This window comes from Myzus persicae, unplaced genomic scaffold, assembly GCF_001856785.1.
Source record: "Myzus persicae strain clone G006 unplaced genomic scaffold, MPER_G0061.0, whole genome shotgun sequence".
Lineage (NCBI taxonomy): Eukaryota > Metazoa > Arthropoda > Insecta > Hemiptera > Aphididae > Myzus > Myzus persicae.
The window spans coordinates 2,924-18,154 of record NW_019104201.1 but is presented as its reverse complement, the minus strand read 5'-3'; the positions used below and the strand labels follow the sequence as shown (position 1 = coordinate 18,154).

Below are 15,231 nucleotides of genomic sequence, written 5' to 3'. Positions count from 1 at the left end.
TACAGTAAAACCTCGCTAAAACGGAACTTCGGTAAGACGGAAACCCCGGTATTACGGAAAATTTTTTTGGTCCCGTTTCAAATTGCATATAATTTTATCCCGCTAAGACGGAAACCTCGCCAAGCCGGAAACGGACACGTTTTTGTAATGAAAGTTGATGAAAACCCTCGCTAAGACGGAAATATAACACGATTTTCGTGTAATAAATTTATTTTCGTACTGTCGTTACCCATAGATTATCGATATACGAGCGCGTACGATGACATTAAAAACTAATAAAATTGATACGTACCTATACACTATACAACATTATCTGAGTTGCTTGGTTCAGTATCAAATCATATATCGTTACGTTCGTGTCGCTGCGTTTTTCCGTCTATCGTTTACATTTAAAATGTCGAAAAAAACAACTCTTACGCTATCGGATAAAATAAAATTAATCGAGTTAAAGCAACATGAGAATCTTTCAGTGAAGGAACTCATGGTGAAATTTAAGTGTGGAAAAACGCTAGTTTATGAGGCAATAAAAAATAAAGACAAACTAATGGAGCAGTGGGTGAGTTGTAAAAATTCTGGTAAAAGTAAAAGAGTGGCGTCGGTGGGATTTGAACAAGTTGAACGAGATTTATACAGGTGGTTCATCAATTGTCGGTCGAAAAGTTTGCCCATCTCTGGACCTATTATACAAACTGAGGCCACTAAATTGGCAGAAAAACTCGGAATTAGTGATTTTAAAGCTTCAAACGGTTGGCTTGACCGGTTCAAACGACGGCATAATATCGTCTGCAAACTAATCAATGGGGAAGCAAATGATGTAGATCAAGATACAGTTGAAAATTGGAAACGCAAACTCTTAGTTCTCATTAAAGGGTATGAAGCTAAAGACATTTATAATGCCGATGAAACTGGTCTTTTTTTCAGAGGGATCCCTACCAAGTCTTTAGTAATAAAGGGCGATGCGTGTGTTGGTGGTAAAAAATCTAAGGATAGGTTAACTGTATTGATGTGTGGGAACATGGCAGGTGAAATCAGAAAGCCTCTTGTTATAGGAAAATCAATGAAACCTCGTTGTTTTAAGAATATGAATATTGCTTCATTACCTGTGACTTGGAAATCTAATAAGAAGGCTTGGATGACGGCCGAAATAATGGAACAGTGGTTGCAATATTTCAATGCAGATATGCGATCACAGAACAGAAATATTTTATTATTTTTGGACAATGCGACATGTCATCCTTACATTGAACTGTCTAACGTGAAAATTCATATGCTACCCCCAAACACCACTTCGGTTTCTCAACCGATGGACCAAGGAGTTATTTACACCTTTAAGTCGTACTATCGTAAATTTATGCTACAGTCGCTTGTGTGCAAAATTGATAGTTCTACTTCTGTTCACCAGCTTGCTACTTCGATAACTGTCTTAGACGCTGTAAATTGGATTTCTTTATCGTGCAATAGTTTGAAAAATGAATGTGTTCAAAATTGTTTCCGTAAAGCTGGATTCTTGATTGATGGATCGGATGTGAATCCTAATGAGAATGCCCTGATTGAAATTCAAGATATCTTTGCTGAACTTGATTTTGACCAAGAAGAACTTCTTCACATTGATGACGAACTTGAGACGCAGCAAACCCATGATTCGGCTATATCCATGGTTGAGAATGAATGTGAAAAAGACGAATACAACGACGAAAACCAATATGAAGAACCAGAAAATACGGTAAAAGATTACAAAACTGCTATCTACTACCTCGAGGAACTACAAAAATTTTCCCTCACAGTGTCTAATAGTGAGCTTTTAGATTTGACTTCGAGAGCCAAGGAGTGTGTGGAACGCGTCGCCTTACAAAATAAAAAGCAAAAATCAATAACCGATTTTTTCAAAAAATATTAAAATAAAATATCAATGTACAATAAATATGTATGTAATAAATAAATATAAATGAATAAATATAAATGAATAAGTATAAATATAAAATTATAATAAATATAAGTATAAATTGTATGTAATATGTACCAACTGGTTTAAAATAAATATGTATGTAATCTTTAATTATATTAAATTAACTTTTTTAATCCCCGTCAAGACGGAAACCCCGTCAAGACGGAAAAATGTCATGGTCCCATGCGATTCCGTCTTATCGAGGTTTTACTGTAGTCCGCAATCGTGTTATGTTTTTATCAGGTAAAAAGGTAAAAAGTCTGCAATCGTGTTGCACTGGGTTGGGTTCGACCTTAAATATTATTGTTCGTAACATCTCTAATAAAATATTATACTTTGCATATCACCTATAATACTTCTCAATAAACAATTTTCATAAATTTTGAAATTTGTTGCAACATAATTGAAACCTTATCCAATCACACGACATTACATTTACTTAACACTGATGAAATATACAAATATTCAGATAAGTATGTGGATTTACTATTTGAATAAAAAGATCAACACCTCACCACATATAAAAATGTAAATAGGATCATAGAACACAGAGTAATTGCTGATAAGTCATAAAACCGAAATTTAAATTAATTTTTAGTTAAATTAACGTTTGTATTCATTTTTTTTCATCTACGTATAGTTTGTTCAAGAGTAAGCTCTTGAACAAACTATATTTATTATATTATTGTAATCCATTGATAATTATAAAAATACACATTAAAAATGATCAGCCCTAAATTCATGGATATTTTTAAATTACACGACTTATTCTTATATAGTTTTTCACCTATACTTTTCTTGAGTAAATGATTCACCACAGGCATTTCCTGACATAGAATGAATAGTAAATCGAAAAAACAAGATAGAATAGTATATAGATTAGATGATAAAAATGATACTTATCAGTCAATTCACGTTAGACCAAAAATTAATTAATAATTTTAATATTTTTTTTACTTATACAAATTTGAGTTTAATTCATATAGTACAAACTAGCTTTTAAGATAGTTTCCTTTGTTTTTTCCATTGTTGTAGTCTATGCATAGTCGTTTTAATGTATTTAGATTTTTTACTGTTAATTTTCTTTTTTCATTGGTTGTATGGTACCTAAATTGTATATATAGCCTTATTAAGTATACTATATAATGATATTTTTTATTTTAAAATGAGTTAAGAGTGTCCGAATAATCCAGAAAAATGAATGAATGGGTAACTAAATAATAAAAAAAAGGAGAAAGCCGGTAACAGCCATACTGCACAGTATGTAATGATTGAGGTACATTGTGACTGAGGCGTAACACTTTGTAAAGTATGTGTTAAATTAAAAAAAAAACACACATTATTAAGGCAATACTTTTTGCACCGGTCAAATACTAAAATTACTCAAGCCTAGTTTATACTAAGTAAAGTAAGCAGATTTTCATGGTTACATCCAGATATAGAGCTCTCTTAAAATACCTTAACTAATATTAACTATATATAGAGAGCAGTAAGAATTTGGTTAGTAGATTTTCAATGTTACTCAAGTTACATCCAGGTGTGGTGTTCTCTTAAGCTACCCATCAAACCATTACATATTTGTTATGGCTCAGGGCTTACGTTGTTATAAGTTACATGGAGTTCGAATATAATACATTATACCCGAATATATAGATACAGAAAATTAACACTTCATGAAAATGTATATACTTAAAGATACAACAAAAAGAAAATCATTCAAAAATAAGTATAAAAATGGTTTACCTGATTTGCTTTATCTTCTCGAGTAATAAATCGGAGAAATTGTCTTATTAATTTATTCATCTGTACAAAAACAAAATAAAAATGTACAAACAAATTAACTAATAGGTATATAATTTTGGACTAATATTAAAAAAAAATAATAACCACCTAAACTATTATGAAATTGTATTTTTTTTTTTATTAATATATCAATAAAAATACAAGATCATAAATCAATGATAAATTATTGTATTGGAATACGGAAGTAATGGAAGATTATATCACGGAAAAGGTCCCTATCACAATAACATTTATCTAAATTATGAGCGTGTATTTCGCGGCTACCCGTAGCCACGCCGATCGTCTCCTCGGCAAGGCCCACGAGGCTCATTATTATTTCATGATCTCCAGTGTCGAAAGCATCAGCAGCTATGTTGTGTAAATTGTCAATTATGTAGGTACTATATCACGGAATGCTCGATCCTCTCTCGACCTATTTCTTAAGAAAAGCTAATGTTTTCTCATATTATTGTATCATTCATAAATTATAATGCATTTTAACCAGATGGTCAGATTTACATTTGTTACCTAATTACTCCTTTAAATTACGAATAAAATAATACATTTAGTATGAGTACATTTTTAGTAACTATGTTGCGTTTTTTACGTTTTAACGTAAGGTTGGGTAGCTACTCCCCCCAAGTAATATGCCCATAATATGCTCATTGAAAAAATGTTACAGATTGAAAATATTCTAATAAATGTATAAAGAAAGCTATTAACAACATAAATATTGAATTAGTAGGCAAACAAAAATTCAATTATTGTTTTAAGATTAATATCACTAATTGAAAATAATATATTTGAATTAGATATTTTTGTAACGAGGTTACAAAGAATGATCTCAAACGTTCAAACAAATAAATTAGATGTTTTTATAATTACCCCAGATCAGATTTTGTCAGAAATAAAACGAATAGAAAATATAGGTACTATATAGAAGAAATAGTTTGTAATGACGCCGGTTGTATAGTGACATATCAGGTTTTATGACCTTATAAACTAAATAAGACTTGAAAAAATTCAATTACAATTACAATAATTTATAATAAATAATTATACATCTTTTATTTTTAAACTAACATTAAATCTGATGAATCATTTCTGAAAGCTGGGTGTCAAGCTCATCATACACGACTTAAGGTGTATAAACAACAGAGCATATTATATAAAATCGTCATTTACAACATTATTTTTAAAGTTATAATGGTAAATTATTCTTATTTCAATATTACACTTAATCAAAGCAATCCAAAACCCATTCATTTAGATGAAATAAAAATAAAAATTCGATAAAAAAAACTTTTCAAACCATTTCAAATTAAAATACACAAAACGAATTACTAAATTCAATATTACTTAATAAGACGAGTGAATTTGTATAAACAAACAAATATCAATTAATTACAATCATTATAATAGTTGTTAAAATATTACCTATACGTTTAGGGAGACCCGGGTAAGTTGACGAGCTTGGTAAGATGACGAATTGATGATAATTGCTATTAGATTATATCAACGTCTGATATTTTACAAGAAATGTAAGGAATGATGCAGTGGCGTATTTACGGGGGGGGGGGGATCATTGGGTTTGATCTAATATTTATCAACTGTAATAGTAACAATATATCAGGATCATTGGATTAAATTTTCAATGTTTTTCACACAACAAACAACATTTTATTCACAATTATAGACAAAAAAGAAGGTAAGCGGATGTCACTCTGCTGTACAGTAGGTTACAGGTGGCTCATTGTATAATGGATTATTAAATGGATTGAATGGATTGTACTAAACTTGAATTCAATGATATAATATCATTGTATAAGAAAAACGATTCTGAGCGGAGATGGTTTGTCAGTCTGTATATTTTATATTGTTATTAGTTATTATTTCATGTAAGTTGAATTAATATTATAATGTTATTATTTTTTATTCGTTTCTATGGTGATAAACAAATCGTTAGAAATTAAAATCCCATTTTAAGCGGTTTTTCGCAATTTGTCAGTAGTTTTTCGCATGGTATTAAATAACTATTGAGAAAATCCAAAAATGACTCTTCTAAAGTACCGTCTTGATCCAATTTGCTTAAAGATAAGATACTATAATATGTTTAAATCGAAGCACTCCTTCTGGTAGAAATTTTGTATACAGGATATAAAAAAAAGAAAAAATTAACACAGTTGTAAAACCACTAGCTTCCTCGCTCCCCTTAGAATCTAAAACTAAAAACATTGAAAACCGAAAATTAAGTAAATAGCTCAAAACGACTCAAAATATTTTTAAAATCGTAAGGTGTATAGAAAATGAGAATATAAACATTCAGTTAAATTTTTATGCATCTACAGTAATTAATTTTTGAATTACGACAAAATAAGAAAATCGTTACAAGAGAAATTGAGTGAATATCCAGTAGTGTAAATATATGAACTTCAAACGCTTCTAAAATTTTATTTTAACTTGCTTTTAGAAATTATTTTTTTTTAATAAAAGTTGAAAAACTTATGATAAATATTGGAATTGGAAAGAATTCACAATTTAAAACAAACATTATCATAAATAGTTCATACAGTAACCAAAACATCTAAAAAATATTTAATCACATTTATTTTTTATAGACATTTTAATTTAAATTTGAACGAAAATACATATTAAAAATAAGAATAACCATTTAAGTTATTTTGTTGTAATTTAAAAATATTATTTGTTAATACATGAAACTTTTTTTTTTATTATTGGTCTCGAAATCGTACATATTTTGCTTCGACAGCTATGGTCATTAGCATAACATTAAGCATAACCTAATATAAAACCTAATATACCTAACCTAATATATAAATATATGTTATGTTAATTAATGTTAGTAATATAAATTAATATATATATTTTAGTTATAAATTACTAATTTAGTAATAATTTTATAAAATATAAGGTTTTATATTCTTCATATTAAGGTTTTAAATTATAATTTGATGTATAATTACATGAATGTTAAATTTTTTTTAAAAAAATTACGTGTCCTTATTTGAACTTAAATTTGTTATTAACTGTAGCAATAAACGAAGAGAGGAAGAAAACCATTAGTTGATTTGGATAGTGTTTAACGCTCTTGAAAAGAGAAAGTATGATTTATTTAACGAATCCGGTCTTATGATATCTATATCAGAAAAAGTTTGATATGAAATTTCTAGAGAACTTGAAGGAAAACTTTCACCAACGAGCATATTCTTAACTGTCTTTCATGACTGCCACAATTTTCAAACAAAATTTAAAAACCTTATTGGCATCATTCCGGCTAATGTTTCCATAGATGATGTGACAAAGAAACCTAAAGCATTGAATCTTCTTCGATATAAAATGCTTCATTTGTACTTTAAATTCTGGAAGAAAATATCAAATTTCTCCTAAAAATGAACCTTCTATATGCAGTGATCCTCGAAGTGATATAAACGATTCTGATTCATCGTTAAATGCGATAGAAAACTGGCGCGGCCAAGGAAAAGACAAATATGCAATCCAACCAATTATAAAAAAAATTGCAAAAAAAGACCAACAAAGTATATGAAGGCAATGCCGGAAATCGATCAATTGTTAAGTTTAAAACACTTAAGGTCAAACTTAAATAGTTTAATTCTTAATGGTAATACAACCACCCCCGTTCGTTTAGGAAAAGAAAAATATATAGTATATAATACTTGCGCATTCGATTCAGTCGTTGAAATGTTATCTATGACATACATAGATATACCATGTTACAAATGTTTTGTTGATGGTAATGCCAATGAACTCCTAAAGTTTTCAAAACAGTTAGCTATTAAAAGTTCATGCCGAAGCTTGTATAATTCTCGAGTTTCAATTATTCGAAAAATATTCCATGAAGACGAAGGAATTACCAATTTAAAAGTAATTGATGCAAGATGCAATGTCTCGTTTATTATAATCAATTTGATAAAGAATGATCCTTCCAGCATCGAGGATATTGTGTGATCGAAAATGGATTGTAAAAAGACATACTTCTAGTCCAACAATAATATTAAGATCGAGACACGAATTTTCAACTTTGCAAAATGCATTGAATCAGTACGCAGACAAAACTTATTACGAATGTCCGAATAAAAATTGTGATGGTTTAATAACATCGATAAGGTATCTACAAAACCATATATTTATTGAAGCTGATAGTATTGCTGATGAAAAACAGTTTTCGTTAGATGACTTTCCTGTGGAGATATGTGTTAACTCAGAAATGTAAGTTTAAACCTGAATTAATTTATTATGAATCATAATCTTATGATTAATTAATAAACTAATAACTATAATATCAAATAATATAATAACAATATTAATATCATAATTTATGATATTATTGTTCACAATATCAACGATATTTTTATAACAAAGAACTAATAAAAAAATAAAATTAAATAAATTATAAAAATTAAAAACCCATAACTGAACATACTATTTAACATTCCATTTATTATTTGTAGGTTTAGACTTCGAGGGGCCATAGGCTATGGTTCTGATCATTACATTGGATATGTAAGAAGAGCCGATAGAATTTGGGAAGCTCACAACGACTTACGTCCAAAAATAAAAAAAAATAAATAATGTCAGAAAACAGCATATTAACCCTCATATAATATTTTATGTTAAACTATAAGACATCAAAGCAGTTGCAGTTATTTTTAAATCTTTTTATCATTCATAATATTAAAAACTATCATCAAATTTTCTGTTGAACTTTTTGGTATATTCGATCATGTGAAATATGGCATTAGTAAATTAAAAATGATTACATTGTTGAATTCAAAACTAAAAATGAAGGACACGTTTATAAAAAATTTAATTCCAGGCTAAACGGCGGGTCTAAAAATGTAATTGTATATATTTTTAAATTATTTAAGCCCAAAACAATGCTACATAATTAATATGATATTTTTTTGTATAAATTACAAAATTTCTACAAATCCGGGACAACATAGTTGTATGTCGTGGTTAAGGAGGGCAGAGTGAAACGCCCCCCCAACTCACTACAAAACATTTTTTATTATAACATCATTTTATTACATCATATTATGATATAATATATAATTTAGTATGCATAAAATATAAAAAGTAATATAACCTAGTGTACTCGAACAATAATATTATAATGTTAAGGTTTATGTTAAATCGCAATATTAAAAAATATATCTATAAGTGAAATATGTAAGACCCACTAAATGTTATAAGAAAAAAGGGTTGACTACATTTCTAATTTATTTTCGATATTTGTGATCTTACCATTAAAATCATTTTGAATAAAATATTTGAATGTGTTGGGGGGGGGGGCACAACACAAACAATTTTTTCCGGAAAAACTAAAGGTATGCAAGTTCTGAAAATCGCATAGCAAATTAAAGCAAATTAATTGCAAAATCATGCAAAGGTCTGGAGTCTGTGGCTTGAAGTGGGGGGAGGGGGGGCAACTTCAAGATCAAAAGCTAAAGAACTTGGATACCGATACATCTGGACAAGGAATGGCAGAACCTTCTGCAAAAAAAACGAGATGACCAAAAAGACACAAATAAAAAGTATCGATAATCTACGTTTTTTATAAATTATCTATAGTATACGCTTTATCGTTATATTCAACCATTGTTTTATTCTGTAATATCTTAGCTAGTTATTCTAATTTTAATAATTTCAGGTTTAATTGGGCAATAACTATAATATTTATAGCTTACTTTCAAATCTTAATTAGATCATATAATAATATAACATTAAGTAGGTTAAGTATACATAAACACAACCAACAGAACATGTTAATTCAGCACTTCTTTCACACTACTAAACTACACTATATGAAAAAAAAAAATTTATAATATTGAATAATCATCAAATTCCTATTCTTATACACTCGTATTCAACAAAATCCATTACTTTTCAAAATTCAATACTTACACAATTATAACATTACCATAATTTTGATAAAAATAAAAACTATAGTACAAATAAAAGTCAATTTAAGATGGATAATGCGTATTTTTCGAACTAATAATGGCTGACAATATACTTAGTAATAATTTTACCAACGACTATAATCAAATAATTACTTATAATGGTACATGAGAAGACATGAAAACGATATTAAATAGGGAACATGCATTAAATATTATACACCTTAATATAAGAAGTGCTAATAAAAATTTTGACGAATTTTGCATAATGTTGGATAGTCAAACAATTATTTTTGATATAATTATTCTAAAAAAAGCTTGGCTAGGCTTACATAATTTAAATGACAGTCAATTTCAAATTCCAAACTATACTATGTACAAGACTACAAACTACATTAATCAAAATGATGGAATAATTGCTTTTATAAATAATTCTATCATAAATACACAAGTAACTGATTTAAACACTAATTTTATGTCTAGTCCAGAAATAAATTGCAAAAAGGGAAATTCAAACTTCACAAATTATGGTATTTACAGACCTCCCCAAATTAATATTAATTCCTTCTTGGATGAATTTGAACAAACTAATCTACATAGAGCCAGAGACAATAAAAGTAACTACGCTATAATAAAAGGTGACTTAAATATAGATATAATCAATAATAGTACAGATAGTAATAACTATCACAATTTAATAAATGAATACGGTTTTATAAGTCTCGTTAACTGTATAACTAGAACTAAAGAAATAGGAGGATCCTGTTTAGATCATGTACTTTTAAAATCTAATACATTAACAAATGTTAAAACGTTTGTTGCCCATACTTCTTTAACTGATCATTACTCAATAGTTACCAGTATAAGCAACCTTGTTTTCAACAGAACAACCCACCAAATCCAAAAATCATAAAACAAGTTGATTATTCAAAACTATCAAGTGTATAAAAGAACTATGATTGATCATCAGTAGTGAACGACTAGAATCTAAATTCTGCGACAAATAAATTTATTGAAGAAAAAAATTGTTCTTTAGAAAAAAAAAATATCATCAAAAAGCAAAAAAATTAAACCTTGGGCAACAACTGCAATTATTATATCAATTCGTCGTAGAGATAAATTACATCTGAGTTTAAAAAAGCATCCATTTAACGAAAAACGTAAACAGTACTATTTAAAATATAGGAATACTTTAACTAACACGATAAAAGAAGCTAAAACTAAATTTTATAAATCTGAATTAGAAAAGGCCGGAAATAACTGGAAACTAAACTGGAAAGTTATTAAAAATGCGACAAACCGTTCTAAAACAAATTCATTTATTTAAACTATTAATAACAAATTTGGTGAAAAACTGCACTCTGCGGATAAGTCAAAAGAAATATCAAATTATTTTAATGAGTACTTTACACATGCAGCACAAAACATGTATAACCAAATAAAACTTACAAGACAAAATATACATAACATAGAATGTACATACACTGAACAACTAATCTCAAATACTATAGACATGTCATTTAATAAATTTAGCGTAATTAATGATGAAGAAATTATAAAAGCAATAAAGGCTTTAAAAGATGATTCTTCTCCAGGATTAGATGGAATTTCAGTGAAAATGCTCAAATTAAATATACATTCATTAATTAAACCATTATCACACATTTTCAATTTAGCTATAACAACATCTACTATTTCGGAATGCTTTAAAATTTCAGTAATAACACCAATACACAAAAAAGGTGACAAATCTAACATTGAAAATTATCGCCTATCTCACAAATATCAAATATTGTCAAATCGTTTGAAAAACTTATTAAAAAAGAATTAGTGCATTACCTTGAAAGTAATAATATTCTATTATGTACCCAATTCGGTTTTCGACCTGGCAAAAGTACTGAACAAGCAATTGCAACAGTATCAAGCTATATTCATAATTCTTTCGAAAATAAAAAAAAATGTGCAACTGTTTACTTAGATCTAGCAAAAGCATTTGATATTATAGATCATAAAATATTACTAAAAAATAATAACACACTTGGTATCAAGGGAACAGCTCAGAATTTAATAAGTTCATACTTAAAAAATGGAAAACAACACGTTTGAATAAACAATGAATTAAGCGAAGAAACGTCAATAATATGTGGTGTACCTACCTCAAGGGACAACTTTATCGCCTACACTGTTTAATATACATATTAACCAAATAAATAACTTGAATACACACGGAAAACTAGTTTGCTACGTAGATGATACAATACTTTTTGTGGAAGGCCAATCCTGGGATGAAGTATTTGCTAGTGCTCAATCTGACATGAGTAAAATTCAAAAATGGCTATGTGAAAATAATTCATTTTTAAACTTAGAAAAAACCTTCATATTAAAACACTATATAGTTAATTCAAATCAACCAAATAAAACAAATCTATGTATACATGAGAATGACTGTTTAAATCAAAATATATGTACATGCCAAACCTTTGTAAAAATAGTTAAAAACTGTAAATACTTAGGTATAGAAATGTGTCATAATCTTAAATGGAATGACCATATAACATTTTTAACAAATAAATTAAGAAAACTTAAGTATGCATTTAAAAATTTAACAGATATCTTAGAACTTAAGACAATTAGAGTAGTGTATCAAGTATTAATAGAATCCATAATTAATTATGGTATTACAATATGGGAAGGTACATATGGTACAACTATATATCCATTTAAAAAAATCCAAAACAAAATACTAAAAATTATCCAAAAAAAAGACTCAAGATACCACACAAAGTATTTATACACGGACATGAACGTACTACCAATAAAAAAATTATTTTATAAAGCGTTGGAATTTACATAATTAAAAATAACCTTGCTTTTAAAACTGAACACGGACACAATACTAGGAAAATATCTAATATTAAAGTACCAACTATGCACACAAAATTAACACAATCCACATACTTATATATTGGTCCAAACATTTTCAATATACTACCAATAGAAATTAAACACAGCAACTCTTTTAAGATTCTTAAAAAAAAATTACACTTTGGCTATTACAAGAACAAAATAAAGAAATACTTATAACAAACGTATAGGATTACTGCATTATTTATCATATTAGTTGTACGACTTAAGTAATTATTGTTAATTTTATATTACCATTTTATATTATATTATTTAACTACACAATGTTTTACATAATACTATATTATATTAACAAAGAGAAAAAACATATATTACTTATATTATAAATATTATAGTTATAGATATGTGAGAAATGTATAAATATTGCAAATTGTAAGTATTTAATTTATAAGAACTATTTAACGTATTAATATTTCAAATTGTGAACTCATGGGCCCCCACACGAACATGTTCAGTGGGGCCCATTATCTTCTTGAAGAATAAAATAAAAATAAAAATAAATAAAAATTATTATAACAACATGAAATAATATTTATTTACAGTTTCAATTTATACAGGTACCTAATAATATTTTATTATAATTTTGAATTTGTTGTACTACAACCAATATTATAGGCTTGTGGACCAAATGGTAATCCCAAGATGACGGAAGATGAAAAGTTTTCATAGACATTATAAAATCTAATTTCATACACCAGGTCTTTGACATACTCATGCAAACCCAAAGTCAAACGGTTTTAAAAATGGACTCAATACGAAACAATGTAATGAATTATAAAAGAAGGAATCTATACACAAAGGAGAATACTTACAAGATACTTGAAATAAATAAAAAAATTAAACCATTGACTGCTTAACTTATATAAAAAATATTGAAAATATATTCCATCATACAAATTTAATTCAAAATAATAATGATTACGACGTTGTTTCATATTAAATGTAGTATACTTTTAAATGACTATACTATGGCAATTATTGTAACGGTACTTCATTAATACACACACACATACACATACACACATTTTAAATCACGCCTGTTTGAAAAAGACAGTCCTAAGCATGTTCAAGTGAGAAGAAAAATGTGTTGGTATCAATTTGTATGTTACCAAAAACATAAATAGCAAGTTATAACCCACGAAGTATGTAACTACAATTTAAATATAACTTACTTCTTTCATTTTACTTGACATAAATTTTAAAATTTTTCTTTCAATGCCCTAACAGTTAAAATTAACTTGATTGGTGAATAAAATACATAATATGAATACGTTTAGGAAAAATTACTACAAATTATTTAAAAGTGGCATTTTAATTAACTGTAATTTGAATGAAGTCTACAACTGTACATTTTATTTGAAACTCTTCCTTTTATCAGCATTTATCATAATAATACAACATTATGTAGAAGAATTTTCTTACCCTCGCTCGCGTTTCCTGGTCCTCTGCCATAACCGTGATGTGTCGCGAGTCGGTAGGTGAGAGATCTGCCCCGGCGTGAACTAACTTCTCGAGAGGTTGGGGACTCAACAACTACTGGTCAAAGTGTTACGCGAAGTTGAAAACGAGAGAGCACAATCAAAGTACCTATGGTCGCCACCAGTCGCTAACATAACGGACCAAACCATTAAAAGCAGGCTCGATCGTAGACGCAACACGATATTTATTTTTGTACATTTATACAGTATAATATACTATAGAGACCGGTCATGTACACATGTGGCGCGGACAGCGGACACTGCGTGAACTTCTTTCGGGAGTGATAAAATATGATAATTATTGTAATTTATAATAGGTACGCATGATGTAGACATGTAGTAGGTATAGTATACTAGCATTGATTATAAATACTGTAGATTGCTCACTGGCCGTGTTTTCGTTTTCCGTTTTAAATATATTATAATCAATGGTGTTATTTTGAATATTTCTTACTTACACAGTCATATGGGTTGTAGAAAAATTTATTTTTTACCATTTAATAATAATAATTATGATTATAAATTTATAAAATAGAATTGTATACGTTTATGTGTTGTCATGAACACATAAACCTTCCGATTCTAAATAATTTTGTATTATGTACAACTTTACAAGCATTAGAATAGGTCTTGTTTATTGTTATTTTAAGTAAATTCGATTATCCGATCGATTATTACGTATTTATTATTGTCGACTAGTGCATATTAACTATTTTCTGTTTTGACTAACGTTTGTTTTCGATTTATTGAAAGTGAATATTTAAATATGTCTGGTGGTGATAGATGTTATTACTTAAATTGTAATAAAACTCGAAAAACGAGTAAAAATGTTTTTCATTTAATCCCATCTTCTGATCTAGAAGTGTATAGGAAATGGGTAATAAACTCAGGTAAGTAATTTTTGAAACTAAATAATTACTACAAAAATAAAATTTACCTAGGCCTAAGCATATAGGTATACTAATAGTATTTCATGTTTACACATTTTTTAAGAAACATATGCTTAGAAGGGTTAAGTCCGAAAACATTAAAGATACATTTGTTCGGATCATTTCAAAAAACAAATGTATATGAATCCTAATGATCCGAAATCCCGTCTAAAGCCATATTATGCTGTTCCAGTAAAATGTACAGGTTTATATTTAAAATAAATATAATA

The 15,231-nt window shown here is 28.1% G+C and overlaps 1 protein-coding gene across 2 annotated transcripts in view; it reads right to left on the bottom strand.

Moving 5' to 3' along the window:
- Positions 1-14,277, bottom strand: part of LOC111039945 (zinc finger protein 41 homolog) — a 22,074-nt gene extending 7,797 nt beyond the window's left edge. Inside the window, exons 1-2 of one of the 2 annotated variants that reach the window (XM_022323615.1) lie at positions 14,017-14,272; positions 3,689-3,748 (exon numbers count right to left, since the gene is read on the bottom strand). In XM_022323615.1, coding sequence (XP_022179307.1) covers positions 3,689-3,748; positions 14,017-14,046 — 90 coding nt within the window. In that variant the 5' untranslated portion in view covers positions 14,047-14,272. Of the gene's footprint in view, positions 1-3,688; positions 3,749-14,016 lie in introns of both variants that reach the window. The other variant, XM_022323616.1, reaches the window with a different exon arrangement.
- Positions 14,278-15,231: the final 954 nt, after the last annotated feature.